This window comes from Neophocaena asiaeorientalis, unplaced genomic scaffold (assembly GCF_003031525.2).
Source record: "Neophocaena asiaeorientalis asiaeorientalis breed wild unplaced genomic scaffold, Neophocaena_asiaeorientalis_V1.1 scaffold123, whole genome shotgun sequence".
Classification (NCBI taxonomy): Eukaryota; Metazoa; Chordata; class Mammalia; order Artiodactyla; family Phocoenidae; genus Neophocaena; species Neophocaena asiaeorientalis.
Genome location: NW_020173666.1, coordinates 401238 through 418276, shown reverse-complemented (window position 1 = coordinate 418276; position 17039 = coordinate 401238). Strand labels below are relative to the sequence as shown.

General features: G+C 39.4%; 1 protein-coding gene across 4 annotated transcripts in view; it reads left to right on the top strand.

Annotated features, from left to right (window-relative positions):
- FUCA2 (alpha-L-fucosidase 2) overlaps nt 1-17039 on the top strand; it is a 53748-nt gene that overhangs the window by 1809 nt on the left and 34900 nt on the right. For all 4 annotated transcript variants that reach the window (XR_003003592.1, XR_003003593.1, XM_024747882.1 and 1 more), the window contains exons 2-6: nt 4214-4401; nt 7404-7743; nt 9081-9291; nt 9536-9726; nt 16896-17004. Coding sequence is in view for 2 of the 4 variants with exons in the window: in XM_024747882.1 (XP_024603650.1) it covers nt 4214-4401; nt 7404-7743; nt 9081-9291; nt 9536-9726; nt 16896-17004 (1039 nt within the window). In the remaining 2 variants the exon portion in view is untranslated. The remainder of the gene's footprint in view (nt 1-4213; nt 4402-7403; nt 7744-9080; nt 9292-9535; nt 9727-16895; nt 17005-17039) is intronic.

The window sequence follows — 17039 nt, the reverse complement described above, 5'->3', positions numbered from 1 at the left end:
TATTCCTAGTGAAATAAGAAAATAAACAATGAGTATTTAAACCTGCTTTATACTATATACATAGTGTACAACAAAGTTAATATATACAATATATGTTAGATACGTCAACTGAAAAAAAATACCCTATGTGAGAGTTGTGAATTAAGTTTTATTTGGGGCAAAATGAGGACTGAAGCTTGGGAGACAGCCTCTCAGAGAGCTCTGAGGAGCTGCTCTGAAGAGGTTGGGGGGAGAGATCAGTATATATGTGACTCTGGCGAAGGCGGATACGTGCAATCAAGCACACATTTTGGCAGAAGGTTACCGCTAGTCACGAGAAGCAGATGTCTCCCTTATGATTTTAGTGCTTTTCTAGATATGAGAAGATGCAAGAATTTGGGCTCATAAAATCTCCTGAAAATATCTAATTATCTGAAGGCCTGTTCTGCCAGTTTTTCCCAGAGCACAGAGTGCCTCATTCCTGATCTCCACCCTGAACTCCTCCCAGGGTGTGATGAAGGTCAGTGACTTCAGTGGCTAGTGACTTCATTCTTATAGAACCAGATGGCAAGTGACAATTTCTAGTTGGCAGATACAATACAGAGTATAAACTATATATTGTATTAACGTTACACTATAAACATTGTACCACTTTCTATAAAGAGACTTTCTGCAACCAGTAACTCTTCTTATTCAGTTAGGCCAGTTGATGTAAAAGAACTGCATAAACTATGGAGTACTATTCATATACTCTTTTGGAATCAACTTCAAAACCAAGGGACTCTTTCTTCCCATAACTTGTATTACCAAATATATTTGCTTCAGGATGTTATAAATCTTTCTTTGCAAGTTTTGTGCTGTGAGGCATTTTGAGTTTAGTTTTGAAATGTTTCAGATTAGCAAGGTACATCAATTAACAGATTTTTTTCCTCTTAAGATATAATAAATTATACTTTAATTTGCCATTTTGTTCAACTGGGAAGATTAGGTACATATACATTTGGTGCTGGGAGAGGATTTGATGTTTGTTAATTGAAACTAGTGCTCTGTGCAAAACAGCTAGTTTTGAGTCATCTTATTCTTTGTAATGGTTAACTTTTTATTTTCTACAAATGAACACAAAGTTGTTTGTTTTGACCTAGGACAATAAAGATAATTCTCATACAAAACAGAGTATATTTTTGACGGTCTGGAAGTGCAATAACCCTGTGGAAGATTCTTTAATTATCTATAGTTTCCCTTTGTGTCCCCTCTAAATCTCTGCTCCCCACCCCAATTTGACCTGGAGCCATCAACAGTAGAGATGGGTATATCTGACTGTCCTTAATGGCAGTTCGAAACCAAATATAAATTATGGGCTGTTTACTGTAAGTGCCTCTTCTCATCTCTATTAGTATGAAATTTGAGAAGTGACTCTAGACTATAATAGAGAATGCAAGTTCAAATTAGATGTGTTAGGAAAAAATAGAAATCTCTTATCTTTTAACTTTCTGACTGTCCCAGTTTCTCTTTTGTAGTTCAATTTAAAAGGTAAAAATGCATCATGGATCAATTAGGATACTTTCACTTCAAGGTATAGAAAACCCAAATAAAAGGTTTAGCAATAGGGGTTTGTTACTCTACATAATGAGAAATTTAGAGGTAGTTGGCTCATTGATGAAATCAAAGACCTAAGCTTTCTGTCACCCTCAGCCTGTTGACTTGTCCTGTCATGGTCACATGATGGTGGACAGGCATCACTTCATACAACCTTGTCCGAAGGCAAGTTGTATCTCTTTCTATTAGAGAGGAAACCGTTCCCAGACTCTCCCAAGTTGGCTTCCCCTGAAGTTCCATTGGCCAGCATGGGTCAGGTGTCCATGTGGTAGGTGTGATGGAAACTGGGAAAATATGTATCTGACTCTTGGGCAGGTAAAGAATAGTGCCTGTGACACATTATGTCCTTCAGTGAAGGCTTCTCAGTGGGATGAACCTCCTGATCATCTGTGGGGATGTAATGCTGATTATGGATTTACTCATCCCTTAGAAACACTCTTATGAAAGGAGTGGTGGAAGGAAGAGTAGAAGATGGGTCAGGGATGGGGCCTGCATCTATTTCATGAGCATAATATTACTGCCATGTTTATCTAAAAATTATGTTTTCAATGTTGTTTTCCTCCTGAAGCTTTGCTTAGGCAGTTTAGGCCCCATTGCTCAGAAACCATGCATATAACCTGTAATCCTTGAAGGCTGAGTCAATATATTAAAATAACAGCATCTTCTTAATTTTACTGTCATCTCCTCCCCACTTGTTCTCTGCTAGTGAATATAATACATTTGTGTTACGCTTTATGTGCTGTGTCTTCTTTTGAAGCCTTCATCACTTATGTTACAAAGGACTAACTGTGTAAAGATACTACATGTTGCAATTTAAAAGTGAAGAATTAAGAGCAAATGGGTGGCTGTGTTGTCTAGAATGTTCAGGTTGATGAGCTGGAGTTCACAGAGGGGTAGATGGAAAACTATGGAAGTTTACATAAGCTTTCTTTAAGGTGAAGTCAAACTAAATGGGGAAGTGAGGAAGAGAATCTTGGTGATATGTGAGTAAGGGGGATTTAGTAAAGGGAGCTGGGGCAGTTACAGGTGACCCTTGAACGACACAGGTTTGGTTCACTTTTATGTGGATTTTCTTCAATAAATATACACTTGGCCCTCTATATTCGAGGATTTCACATCTCTGGATTCAACCAACCTCAGATGGAAATTTTCATCCACAGTTGCTTGAATCCACAGATGCCAAAACTGGATACGGAGGGCTGACTGTATTGGCTGACTGGGTTGGCCAAAAAGTTCCTTCAGTTTTTAAGTAAAAATAAAAGACACATTTTTCATTTTTACCAAGAACTTTATCGAACAGCATATTCACTGTTTTGTTCCACTACCTTTTGCCATTTTCCAGGCAACTTCATAATTCCATCTTCCCAAAACTTTTTATCTTTTTGAGCAAAGAACTGTTCCAGGTGCCTTTTACAGTCTTCCAGGGAATCGAAATTTTTTCCATTAAGAGAATTTTGTAAAGACTGAAATAAATGGAAATCTGAAGGTGCAATGTCTGGTGAATATGGCGGATGAATCAGAACTTCCCAGCCAAGCCATAACAGTTTTTGCCTGGTCATTAAAGAAACGTGTAGTCTTGCGTTATCCTGATGGAAGATTATGCGTTTTCTGTTGACTAATTCCAGACGCTTTTCGTAGAGTGCCGCTTTCAGTTGGTCTAATTGGGAGCAGTACTTGTTAGAATTAATCGTTTGGTGTTCTGGAAGGAGTTCATAATAGAGGACTCCCTTCCAATCCCACCATATATACAGCATCACCTTCTTCAGATGAAGACTGGCCTTTGGTGTGGTTAGTGGTGGTTCATTCGCTTGCCCCACGATCTCTTCCATTCCACATCATTGTACAGTATCCACTTTTCATTGCCCATCACAATTTGTTTTAAAAACGGAACATTTTCTTAATGTTTAAGTAGAGAATTGCATGCGGAAATATGGTCAAGAAGGCTTTTTTCGCTTAACTTATGTGGTACCCGAACATCAAAGTGATGAACATAACCAAGTGCAAATGATTTTCAATGCTTGATTTGGATATTTTGAGTATGTTGGCTATCTGCCACGTGGTATAGCGTTGATTGTTCTCAATTATTGTTTCAATTTGATCGCTATCAACTTCAGCTGGTCTACCCGACCGTGGAACATTGTCCAGTGAGAAATCTCCAGCACGAAACCTCGCAAACCACTTTTGACGCGTTCCGTCAGTCACAGCACCTTCTCCATACACTGCACACATCTTTTTTTGTGTTTCAGTCATTTTTTTACCTTTCTTGAAATAATAAAACATAATATACCGAAAATGTTGCTTTTTTCTTCCATCTTTAATATTAAAATGTCTACACAAAAATTCACCAATTTTGATAAATTTCTTTTAAATGCACGCTGATATGACAGCTGTCACAATACAATCTACTTGTTTTGAATGAAGTTAAAGACAAGTGGTACTAGAGCCATCTTACAGAAGAAAACAAACGAACTTTTGGCCAACCCAGTACTATGCCATTTTATATAAGGGACTTGAGCACCCACAGATCTGGGTATCTGCTGAGGCTCCTGGGACTAATCCCCTATGGATACTAAGGGATAACTATATCTCAGATGTTTATGTGAATGCTGCTTATATGCTATTTCCTTCATCCCCTTAGGTGGTATTGGCAAAAGGAAAAGTTACCAAGTTATGTGGACTTTATGAAAAATAATTACCCTCCTGATTTCACATATGCAGATTTTGGACCACTGTTTACAGCAAAATTTTTTGATGCAAACCAGTGGGCAGATATCTTACAGGCTTCTGGTGCCAAATATGTTGTCTTAACTTCCAAACATCATGAAGGTAAGTACAACATTTGCAAAAACTCACAGTGGTTATGAAATGTAAAGTAGTTCTTTTGGACCAGGAAACTAAAGCAAGGTCATCCACATGAAATCAGAGTTTTCTCTTAGGAGCAATCATAAGTGGCTATTGACATTTGCTTGCAACTTAAGAGACCATGTGTTCCACCCAGTTAAGAAGCATTATGTATGCAGAAAGATCATACCCTCCACATGACAGAGAAAAAATGGAAACTGATCACATTTTGTTATATGCATATTTAACAATTTCCAAGTAATCCAAGATTTGATTTGAAGCTATTTGAAATGGGAAGTGGGTTGCAGGTCAAAGTTTACACTTGGAATTGCATTCTTCCTTTCTTTCCACCTTTGTAATGCATTCTGGGAAGGCACCCAGGGGATTATTTTGCTGTAGTTTTGCATCATGACCGACACACAAGGTTGTGCTTTTGGCCAACTCTTATATGGCCCAATTGAGGACAGTTTGCTAGTGATGAAAATGACGCAGGTCACCTGGAAGGAACAGGATTATGGAGCTGTAGTGGTGCCCAGGAATGTCAGAGATGGTGGAGGAGTATGTAAAGGAAACACAGTGGTTGTATTAGGGTTCTTCAGAGAAACAGAACTAATAAGCAGTATAATATATAGAAAGAGGTTTATCATAAGAAACTGACTCATGCAACTATGGAGGCTGAGAAGTCTAGACCCAAGAGAGCCAGTTGTATTGTTCCAGTCTGAGTTCAAAGGCCTGAGAACCAGGAGAGTGGATGATTTAGGTTCCTGTCCAAGTATGAGTGCAAAGGCAGGAGAAGACTGATGTCTCAGCTCAACGACATGCAGAGAAAAGAATTCTTTCTTAATCAGCCTCTTATTCTGTTTAGGCAGGCCTTCAGTGGATTAGATGAGGCCCACCCACTGGGGGAGGGCAATCTGCTTTACTCAATCTACCTATTCAAATGTTAATTTCATCTAGAAACACCCAGGAACATATCCCGAATGTTTAACCAAATATCTGGGCACCCAGTGGCCCAATCACGTTGACACATAAAATTACCATCATAGTGATCTTCCACTAATAGGATAGATTCCACCCATTACCATTCCAGTATCTTATAAGATCAAGGAAGCATCAGCAAATTATTATTGTTCCAACAGCATGTTAATAATTAGACAATTTGTTTGCATAACCATCTTTGCCTTGGAATAAAAAATTTTGCCTCATTATTTGCCCAGGGGTGGGTAGGGGATTAGAAGGGAAGAACCAAAACCCCAAATAAGGAATTATCTTAGAATATTTTTCCCATTGGCCACATTCTAGTGGCTTAATGATTTTCTCCTATAGAGGTTTCTCAGGCTGAGATGGATATTTATAAAGCGTATTTGCTTGTGAACATGTTGATTTCCTGATGCCTAGGAACTTCTCCAAGCTGTATGGCACAAGGTATTACATAGTGAGCTTATTTAAAAACAAAACAAAACAATCTTAATCACATTGTGAGGACAGATGATGTAGCCCACACTTATCAACTCTCTAGGACTCATATTGTTGGAAGTTTTCATGCTTATGGGAGAGACCCTGCTGAGCCTGGCTAGGCGGGAAGACCACTGTGTGAGCTTCTGGTGGTGCTACTGAACCGAATACCCATGTGGTTTTAGCACCGCCTGACATTAGGGTCTGTCAAGTTGAAACATTTTGAATAAGACTTTTAAGTATCATCAGCAATGCTTTGAAGTTTACCACAAACATCTTTAGAACCAGTGTGAGCTCTTTTAAAAGTTTCTTCAAAATGAATCCAGAGTGTGTCCATCTTAGTCTTGTCCTAATTTACAAGAGTAGTGTTGCACCAAAGCACCTTACTTATGTCTGTTCTCAAAGATTCTTTCAGATTTTAGTGGGACAGCAACAAATGTATTTATGTTCCTAGGTGCCAACTAAACATTTTGAGGCTTTTTAAGTTATTTCTTAAGTATTTCAGTTTATATAGGGCTTCTATGGTTTTTATATAGAACAACCAGCAATCTAAATGCAAATTCCTTTTAAAATATGAATTATTTCAAAGTGCTTATGTAAAGGCAGACATTCTTCTTACCTATTTAGTTGGTAGGTAATTCACTTTTAGGTAATTTAAAGCACGACATCCAAGCTTATGATTTTAGAGTAGGATGAGATTACAAATGGTGGGTACATTGCAAAGTACAGAACTACTGGGGACTAGTACCCCACCCCACCTTGATAAAATGAATAATGAGGGTAAAGGAGACTTACCACTATACATGGACACCAGTGTTCTAAGAATCATACTATAATAAAATAAATAATCCTAAAACCAGGGAATATACTTTAATTTTTGGTTTAGAAGACAAATAAGAATCTTGCAGGAGTGCATCTCAGGAACTTCACCGTAAGCAGTAATAGTCATTGTTTAGCATGGTGCATATGGAAGATGTTCCTGTCTTAGCTGTGATCGCTAATGTTGATTGCTGATTTTGTGCTAGACCCTGTGCTAGCCATTGGCTGAGGATATAGCAGGGAACACTGCAGACATGATGCTGTCCCTCAAGGAGCTTATAGTCTAAGAGGGAGAATACAGGAGATAGATCAGACTATACAGACTTTATGGGGAACCCTGAGAGTTGCTTTTAAAAATCTTGGTTCTACTTTGTTTAAGTTCTCATTTGTTTCTCGTATGAAAGCAAAATGTATACTATGGAAAAAAATTGCCATAAAGCAGTTGTTTGTAGAAACAGTGATTTATATATTACGTGTACTGCCTATGTGATTTGAAAGCTTTCTTTTTGTTTTTTTTGGCTGCACTGCGCAGCTCGTGGTATCTTAGTTCCCCAACCAGGGATCGAACCCATGCCCTTGGCAGTGAAAGCTCAGAGTCCTAACCACTGGACCGCCAGGGAATTCCCCCTATGTAATTTGTTTTGGTGTTTGTATATGTGGAAATTTACTAAAACAATTGATATGCTTACAAGCTTTTTAATATAATGTTTCAGGCTTCACCTTGTGGGGCTCAGAGCGTTCGTGGAACTGGAATGCTGTAGATGAGGGGCCGAAGAGGGACATTGTCAAGGAACTTGCAGTAGCCGTTAGGACCAGGACTGACCTGCGCTTTGGACTGTACTATTCCCTTTTTGAATGGTTTCATCCGCTCTTCCTTGAGGATGAATCCAGCTCATTCCAGAAACAACAATATCCACTGTCTAAGATGCTGCCCGAGCTCTACGAGTTAGTGAACCAGTATCAGCCTGAGGTCCTGTGGTCAGACGGTGATGGAGGGGCCCCAGATACCTACTGGAACAGCACAGTCTTCCTAGCATGGTTGTACAATGAGAGGTGTGTGTGTTATTAGATTGCTGTTGTGACCTTAAACATTCCTAATACATGTATAAAATTTTAATTCCCTTGCTTCTTGAAATATGTCCTTTCAGGCTCATTTGTGGCATGGGGGAGGAAATCATTATAAATAATGCTCATTAGATATATCAATATTTACTCAGAATAATCAAGAGTTACAAATCAGGAGTCAAATACAACTCAATAGTCTGATTTTGAAATCAGACTAAACATCACAGGATCAAGAACTTTGAAGACATTAATTTTGTGGGTCCTCATTTTCATCTTCTATTCTGGGACAACTCTATTTATTCATCACTGTTTCTGATGATGTGCTTTTCAATTCCTCTAATTGCTTCTTTTCATCCTCATACATTTGATAATCTTTGCTGCTCAGACAATGTTACCCTTGTCTGTCTCCTCTTTTCCCTCATCGTCAGCATTTCACTTCTTCCTGTTCTCTCCTCTTGCTTTCTGGCATGTTCCAAGCTACCCCATTAGAACAGGAAGTTCTGACTGAGCTCCTTTATAAGGCTTACACTATATGGAGCAAAGTTATATTTGTAACTAGAAAGTACTTGGTATCATGCTAGGAGGTCAGGGAGTGTCCTGCTTGTGTTCTCTGGGCCCACAAAGGGCACACATACAAATACTCTGGAGAGCTCTTGATATGTAACTGCAGTTTCTCTAGGTACTCCTTCCAAAAGGAAATATGGGGAACCCTCCACTTCAATTTGTGAACCAAACGATCCCCTCTAAGTGGAGAAGTGCAGGAGGTACCAACTGCTACGATGAATAATGTAGCGGGGATATTTCATGCTACAGTGAATTCCATGATAACAGTCAACTTTCCTGAGGTTTTTCAATATTAGGCACAGTTGCAAGAGAAAGAAAGCCTAGAATATATGTAGGAGATTATTCAGTAATAGATGAGAAGAATGTCTTGACTGTAAATTCAATTTTAGCTACCATTCACAATATGGGGGCAGGGAGGAGAACCTTCAAATAATAGTAAAATACTCTTATAAGTGCTATGTGTGCTGGGCACTGGGCTATGTGTTTTACATAAATTAGTTCTGTTCTAATAATAGATGAGGAAATTGATTATTCAGAAGAGTTAGGTAACTTGCTGTGGGACAGCGAACTTAGAAAGTGACAGGCCAGGACTACAATCTCCCCAGGTCTCTTTGACTTCAAAATCATGAGCTTTGTATTATATTCCACTACGGTTATTTTCCAGGAGTGAATTTCAGTCAGAACTCTTTTCAGTGACACTGCTTTTGTGTAAAAACTTTTTACTTTTTGTTTTAAAAAAAAAATCATCCTTTTCATTTCAGCCCAGTTCGGGACACAGTGGTCACCAATGACCGTTGGGGAGCTGGTAGCATCTGTAAGCACGGCGGCTACTATACTTGCAGTGATCGTTATAACCCAGGACATCTTTTGCCACATAAATGGGAAAACTGCATGACAATAGACCAGTTTTCCTGGGGCTATAGGAGGAATGGTGGAATCTCTGACTATCTTACAATTGAAGAATTGGTGAAGGTACAGTAAAATGTCTGGTGACCATTATGGTAACACTTGTAATAGTGTAGGTGTATGAGAATTATTTTTTCTAAATTGTATAGCTCAATGGTCTATAACACAGGACATTACTCTTTTTTCTATGTGTGTTCTCCTAGATAGTGACTATATATATATGTCTAAGTCCATAAATACCACATGTTAACACATTCAGGATGGAATTGTTTTCTTTCTCTAAGAACTATATTTATTCTTAATTTTTTAGCAACTTGTAGAAACAGTTTCATGTGGAGGAAATCTTTTGATGAATATTGGGCCCACAAAAGATGGCACCATTTCTGCAATTTTTGAGGAGCGATTAAGGCAAATGGGGACCTGGCTAAAAGTCAATGGAGAAGCCATCTATGACACCCATGCTTGGAGATCCCAGAATGACACTGTCACCCCAGATGTATGGTAAGTACTATTAGATAGAGGAAGGCATTTAACATTTCTCAGAGGTAAAGAGAAAAGTAAAATAAAAAAGGAAATGGGATGAATGCCCACCTACACAAAACACTTTCTTTACTTACTCTACAAGAAATTAGCATATTTTAAAACACATTATTTATCAAATTGAGCTGAAATCATCTCTAGATTCCTCCAAACAGTGGACAGATTTCAGGGAAAAATATTCAGCTCTTACAAAAATTGTAGGCCATTCAGAAAAATGAAAAAAAAAATGCTGAGTGGTTAATCCAAAAGAGACTTCAGGTTTAGTCAGGTAAATTCTAACTTTTGCAGGTGTTACATCACATCAAATTAGCAGGAGGTGCGGAAGGGCAGAAAAAATATTTAAAATCTGCAAAAATAACAGCATTATTTAAATTGATTAAAAATCTTGTACCTTGTTCCTATTCTAATAAATCTAAACCTGAAGTTTCTTTAAAATTATCTTAACTGGCTAACTTTTCTTTTAACTAGTAGCTCCTATAAAAGCCTTGCCACAGGTTCTGAGCTTTGGAAAGTTCTATGGGCCAATGAGTCAGACTCTGCAAATACGGTGGTTTCTGATGTGCGGTCTTAACATATATAAATAAGAGTAGTATTAGTGAAGCTCTAAAAATTCACCTTGTGTTGCCACCAAAGCGAGTACAGCCTGATCAAGTATATATCAAAAGATTAGACTAGGGGCTTCCCTGGTGGCGCGGTGGTTAAGAATACGCCTGCCAATGCAGCGTATACGGGTTCGAGCCCTGGTTCGGGAGGATCCCACATACCGCGGAGCAACTAAGCCCGTGACCGAGCCTGTGGTCTAGAGCCCGCGAGCCACAACTACTGATCCTGCGCGCCTAGAGCCCGTGTTCTGCAACAAGAGAAGCCACCGCAATGAGAAACCTGCTCACCGCAACCAAGAGTAGCACCCCCCTGGCTGCAACTAGAGAAAGCCCGCACGCAGCAATGAAGACCCAATGCAGCCAAAAATAAAAAAAAAAGATTAGACTAAATAATCTTCCTTGAACTTATGACTTAAAACAAATTGTCAGTTCATTGAAGAAAATCAAGTAAGGCAGTCTACACAGAAGCAATTGACTATAGAATTTTAGAATGCCGGGTCTGGGAGAAGCCACAATAAGAACTCAGAACCAATCTTTCATTTTACAGAGGCTAGTTTAAATTGGGTTTTAGAATTTGCTTCTGTTTGTATTTGACTATGAGGGTGTCTGATCTGTGATTTGACAATGGTTAACCATTATTCCATTACATTTTCTTTCAATAAGTAAAGATAAAAGCCAAACTACTTATTAGCAAGACCTATAAAGCCGTAGCCTGGCTCCACTGCACCGAGCCCAGTGGCCTGCTATCCCTGCCTCACCAGAGGAGCTTTCCCCCCGCAGGTTCATCGTGTGTGCTTCCCCTCCTTGCTGCATCTTTAAACTATCTAGACTCCCAGGGCTATCCTTGAAATCCTTTGACATTTTAGCCCTGGCTCACTGTTACTGTCCCCAGAACTACTCTTCACATAATTCTTAGTGATTTTAATGTCAATATTCACAGCTCTTCTAATCTGCTGGCCCCTCAGTTCCGGTACCTCCTCCCTTCTAGGGATCCTTTCCCCTTCTGTTAGTCGTACCTTAGACCTTGTATTTCCAATAACTGTACTCCTTCTATGCTCTCAGTCTGAAGCATTCCATTGTCTAACTCCCACCTCTTATATTTTAGCTCACTTCAGCTTCCAAAGGGATCTGCCGCCTTTAATTCTGTCACGTTTTCTCTTCCTCCTGCCTCAACCCTCTCATGTCTTTTCTTTTTCCTTATCCAAGTCAGATTCTATGCATCACTCCAGTGCATCCACCCTCAACTCCTTAACTCTCTTTCCCTCTGTCGTACTCATTAAAACTCAGCTTTGATTAAACTCAGCTCTACTTATTCCATATCTACCCCTGTGTAGCTAAATGTGACTAGAAATACACACACACACACACACACACACACACATAATGTCAAATGCTCTCGCTTTTGGCTTTAAAGCAAACCCATGTATCCTGGATCCCATCCCAGGTTATCCACTCAAGGATATTGTTCTAGCAATTCTCCCCGTTTGCTCCTCATCTTCAATTTCCCCTCTTTGTTAGATCCTTTCCTATCAGCATAAAAACCTGTTTTGTTTTTTTTCATCTTGAACTCTTTCCATCCTACTTAGATCTCCAGCTACTTTCCCATTTCTCTACTTTCCTTTATAGTAGAACATCTTGAAAGAATGTTTTTTACTTGCTATCTCCAGTTTCTTGCTCCAGTTTTCCTCTTTTTTTAAAAAAAATTATTTATTTATTTATGTATATTTTTGGCTGTGTTGGGTCTTCGTTGCTGCACGCGGATTTCTCTAGTTGCGGTGAGTGGGGGCTACTCTTCGCTGCAGTGCGCAGGCTTCTCATTGCGGTGCTTCTCCTGTTGCGGAGCACAGGTTCTAGGCACGCGGGCTTCAGTAGTTGTGGCGCACAGGCTCTAGAGTGCAGGCTCAGTAGTTGTGGCGCACAGACTTAGTTGCTCCACTGCACATGGGATCTTCCTGGACCAGGGCTTGAACCCTTGTCCCCTGCATTGGCAGGACGACTCCCAACCACTGCATCACCAGGTAAGCCCTCCAGTTTTCCTCTTAACCTCACTCTGGTCAGACTTCCACCCCACACTCTATAAAATCACTGTTATCCAGGTCCACAGGAACCTCTCCCTCACTGGGTCAGTCGCGGTCCCTATCATCTGAGCTTACTGTCAGCATTTGCCCCAGGTGATGGCTGTCTCTGTCTTCACTGTGCCTGTTGGCCATTCCTTCTTAGTCTCCTTTGCTGGTTCCACCTCAAGTCCCCGACCACTAAACCTTGAAGTGCCCTGAGGCTCAGCCCTTGGACTTCTATTCTTTATCTTAATTCCCCAGGTGATCTCATCTATTTTCAGGGCTTTAAATGCCATACTGATGACCTCTGCAGTGGAATCATCTTTTTTAAACTCCAGAATCATATATTCAACTTCCTAGTCAGTGTCTCCACTTAAAAATAAAGCATCTTAAACCTGTTGTGTCCAAAACTTAGGTCCTTAAAATTTTGCTCTAAATTAGTTCCACCCACAGTCTCCCCCATCTCAGTTAATGGCAGCTTCATGCTTTTAGGTGCTTGTCAGGCCCAAAACCTTAGAGTCCTTAACTTCCCTTTCTTTTACATCCCACAGCCAATCCATCAGTAAATTCATCATATCTTTGAAATATATCTGGAATCTGACCACTTCTCATCCTGTCTGTGGCAACCCTCTTCCCGTTAGTCTCCATCGTTTCCCCCCTGGATTATTTCAGTAGCTTCTTGTCTGATCTATTCCCATCTGTGCTCCTTTAATCTATCTGCTACAAAACCTTTTAAATAATAAGTCAGGTTATGACACTCCCATGCTCAAATTCTTCCAGCGGCTTCCAGTCTTAGAGAAAAATTCAAGACTTACAAAGGCTTATAAGGTCCTATAAAAATGAGCACCTTGTCTCTGTGATCTCACTGGCTATCATGCTATCCTTCACTTCCTCTCCTTCAGTCACTCTGCCCTCCTTGCTGTTCTATCAACAGGCCAAGCATACTGCTGCATTGGGACTCTGTGCTTGCTGTTCTCTTCCTCTGCTCACGTGGTTCCCCCTCACATCCTTCAGGTCTCCTCAATGCCACCTCCTCAAAGAGGTCTTCCTTGACTATTCTATTTATTTTTATTTTTTTGCATGTAGACTTTCTTCTTTATTGCTGTACACCCAGAACTTAAAAGAGTTCCAGGTATATTGTAGTCACAGATAATTTTTGAATAAATGAACACATTTTAAAATTTAGGGGTCAGGTAATTTCCAGCAATGCCATTGGTTTAAAAAATTAAAACTGCTTCAGATTACCAAATGTGAGAGTGATTATGATTTCTAACATGGCTCAAAATAATTTTTAAAAATTTGAAGTTTGTCTCCAAATCAGTAAGGAATCAGTCTAGAGAATCAGAAGGTCTATGATTTTTTCTGTTTTCTTCATCACTGATTTACCTTGAGAACAAGTTGTCTATTCCTTTTAACAAAGTAAGTTGAGTGAAGATTTAAATTAATGTGACAGAATGTACAGATATTTAATTTGAGGTTAGTGTAAACACAGAGGAGCCAAAGGATCCCCTAACAATCCTCTGATCTTTTTTCTTTTCTAACATTTTTATTGGAGTATAATTGCTTTACAATGGTGTGTTAGTTTCTGCTTTATAACAAAGTGAATCAGTTATACATATCTGATACATATGTATCAGATATGTATATGTATATGTACAATCTTAATTTCACTTTCAGATTTTTCATCATTAGTGTATAGGAATGCAAGAGATTTCTGTGCATTAATTTTGTATCCTGCTACTTTACCAAATTCATTGATTAGCTCCAGTAGTTTTCTGGTAGCATCTTTAGGATTCTCTATGTATAGTATCATGTCATCTGCAAACAGTGACAGCTTTACTTCTTCTTTTCCGATTTGGATGCCTTTTCTTTCTTTCTCTTCTTTGATTGCTGTGGCTAAAACTTCCAAAACTATGTTGAATAACAGTGGTGAGAGTGGGCAACCTTCTCTTGTTCCTGATTTTAGAGGAAATGTTTTCCGTTTTTCACCATTGAGGATGATGTTGGCTGTGGGTTTGTCATATATGGTCTTTATTATGTTGAGGTAAGTTCCTTCTATGCGTACTTTCTAGAGGGTCTTTATCATAAATGGGTGTTGAATTTTTCCCAAAGCTTTATCTGCATCTACTGAGATGATCATATGGTTTTTCTCCTTCAATTTGTTAATATGGTGTATCACATTGATTGATTTGCGTATATTGAAGAACACTTGCATTCCTGGGATAAACCCCACTTGATCATGGTGCTTGATCCTTTTAATGTGCTGTTGGATTCTGTTTGCTAGTATTTTGTTGAGGATTTTTGCATCTATGTTCACCAGTGATATTGGTCTGTAGTTTTCTTTTTTGACTATTTTATTTAAAAGAACACCTAGATCCCTTTTTGCCAACGTAGTGTTGACCTAAAATAGACTGCCAGTTATTTCTCTAGCAAAAGTGGGTTTACTTGCGATCACCAAAGAATTGTAATTTGGGGTCTGCAAACATGGCAAGCCACATGCAAGCCCCTGCACAGCAAGGGAAGGAGAACTCTTTTACTGGGGGGAAAAGGAAGTTGGGAAAGCTATAGTAAATGAAGAGTCCATGGCTTTTCATTGGCTGAGTTGTTGCCAGGTAATAAGAGGAGCCTTCCTACTTCCTCTGGGCTCTGCTATTGTTGCAGGGCATGGGAGCGCCCCTCTATGGTCTCCTGACTCTATTTTAATTGAGCTTCCTGTTTATTAATTTTCACACAGGCATGCTCTATTCTTCTTACTGGGCTTCAGTTTTCTCCATAACATTTAATCATCATCTGACATATATTTTTTTGCTCATTCTAATTTTCTCCACTACATGTAAGCTCCATGAGGACAGGGACTGTGTTCAATGCTATGTCTCCGGCTCTGAAACAGTGATTACCATTTTAAGATGTCAATAAATATTTGTCAAATAATTGAGTGAAAAAATGAATGAATTCTGTTTTCTTTGTCTAGACCTTACTCTTCTTACCTTTTCCCTTTTGCTCACATTCATCCTTTAAGTCTCAGATTAAATCTCATTTTCTTGCTAATGGTATAATGTAAAAACATGCCTTTATTATAATCTTTCAACTTCCTCTTCTTTCATAGTGCTTATAAAAATTCACACTTCTGGGGCTTCCCTGGTGGCGCAGTGGTTGAGAGTCTTACCACAACAAAAAAAAAAAAAAAAAAAAAAAAAAAAAAAATCACACTTCTATATTATTTGTGTGATTATTTGATGTCTCTCTCCCTCACTCTAGTCTAAGCTTTACAAGAACAAGAACTAAGTGTGTTTTGTTTTCTATTGTATTCTTAACACCAAGCACGGTACTGGGCCCAGCATTGACAGATACATACCTGTTGAATGAAGGAATATGAAGATTTGATCATCAGGTGGAAAGCCATCTATTCTTGCATCTTATGCTCTTTGCTCACATTCCCCCACCTGTTTCCAGCTCCATGAGAAAAGTCTGATGAAGAAGAGTAGTACTAGAAAAATCTCGGTTCCAAGAAATTCCTTTTAGCACTGGGGAAGTGGGGAAGAGAGGTGCTGTGATAACTGTGATTTATAATAAGAAATATATATTTGGTCTTTTTCTGTTTCTGGCACAGAGCTCCTAAAACTCTTGGAATTTCCTAAGCGATGAGAGCCATAAAGGTGTCTTTCGTTATGTCAGTGAGGTGATTTTGGACACTACCAAAGGATGAGGGCTGGTTGCCCATGGCCTTCAGGGAGGGGTGAAAGGGTGGAGGTTGAACCAATCATCAGTGGTCATTGATTTAATCAATAATGACTAATGAAGCCTCCATAAAAATCCCAAGGATGAGGTTTAGAGAACTTCTGGATTGGTGGAGGTACAGGGAGAATGGAGCACCTGGAGAAGGCATGGAAGCTCCCTGCCCCTTCCCACATACCTTGCCCTGTGCATCTCTTCCATCTGGCTGTTCCTGAGATATATCCTTTTATAATAGACCTGTAATACAGGAAGTAAAATGTTTCTGTAAATTCTGTGAGCTGCTCTAGAAAATTAGTTGAACTCAAGGAGGGGGTCGTAGGAAGCTCCAATCTACAGCCTGTGGGTCAGAAGCCCAGGTGACAATCTGGATTTGTGACTGGTGTCTGAATTTGGGGAGGGGGCAGTCTTGTAGGACTAAACCCTTAACCTGTAGAATCTGACACTATCTCTGGGTAGATGGTGTCAGAATTGAGTTGAATTGTAGGACACCCAGTTAGTGTCCGAGAATTGCTTGGTGGTGTGGGGAACTTCTCCCCCACTCCACACACATACACGGGAATTGGGATCAGAACACTTCTGGGTGCTTTTTATGCTACCATCAGGCTAGTTTTCCTTCACTCTATTAACAAAAACGTTGGTAAATATTTACTGAATGGAAGTATCTCTGTAAAATAATTCTAGACCTGACCCATAAATAATGAGAAATATTACTATGCTTTTATTCCCTTTTAACCAGGTACACGTCCAAACCTAAAAACAAATTGGTCTATGCCATGTTTCTCAAATGGCCCACATCAGGACAGCTGTTTCTTGGTCAGCCCAAAGCTACTCTGGGGGCAACAGAGGTAAGAGGGAATTTTGTCTTTTATTGTTCCTTTAA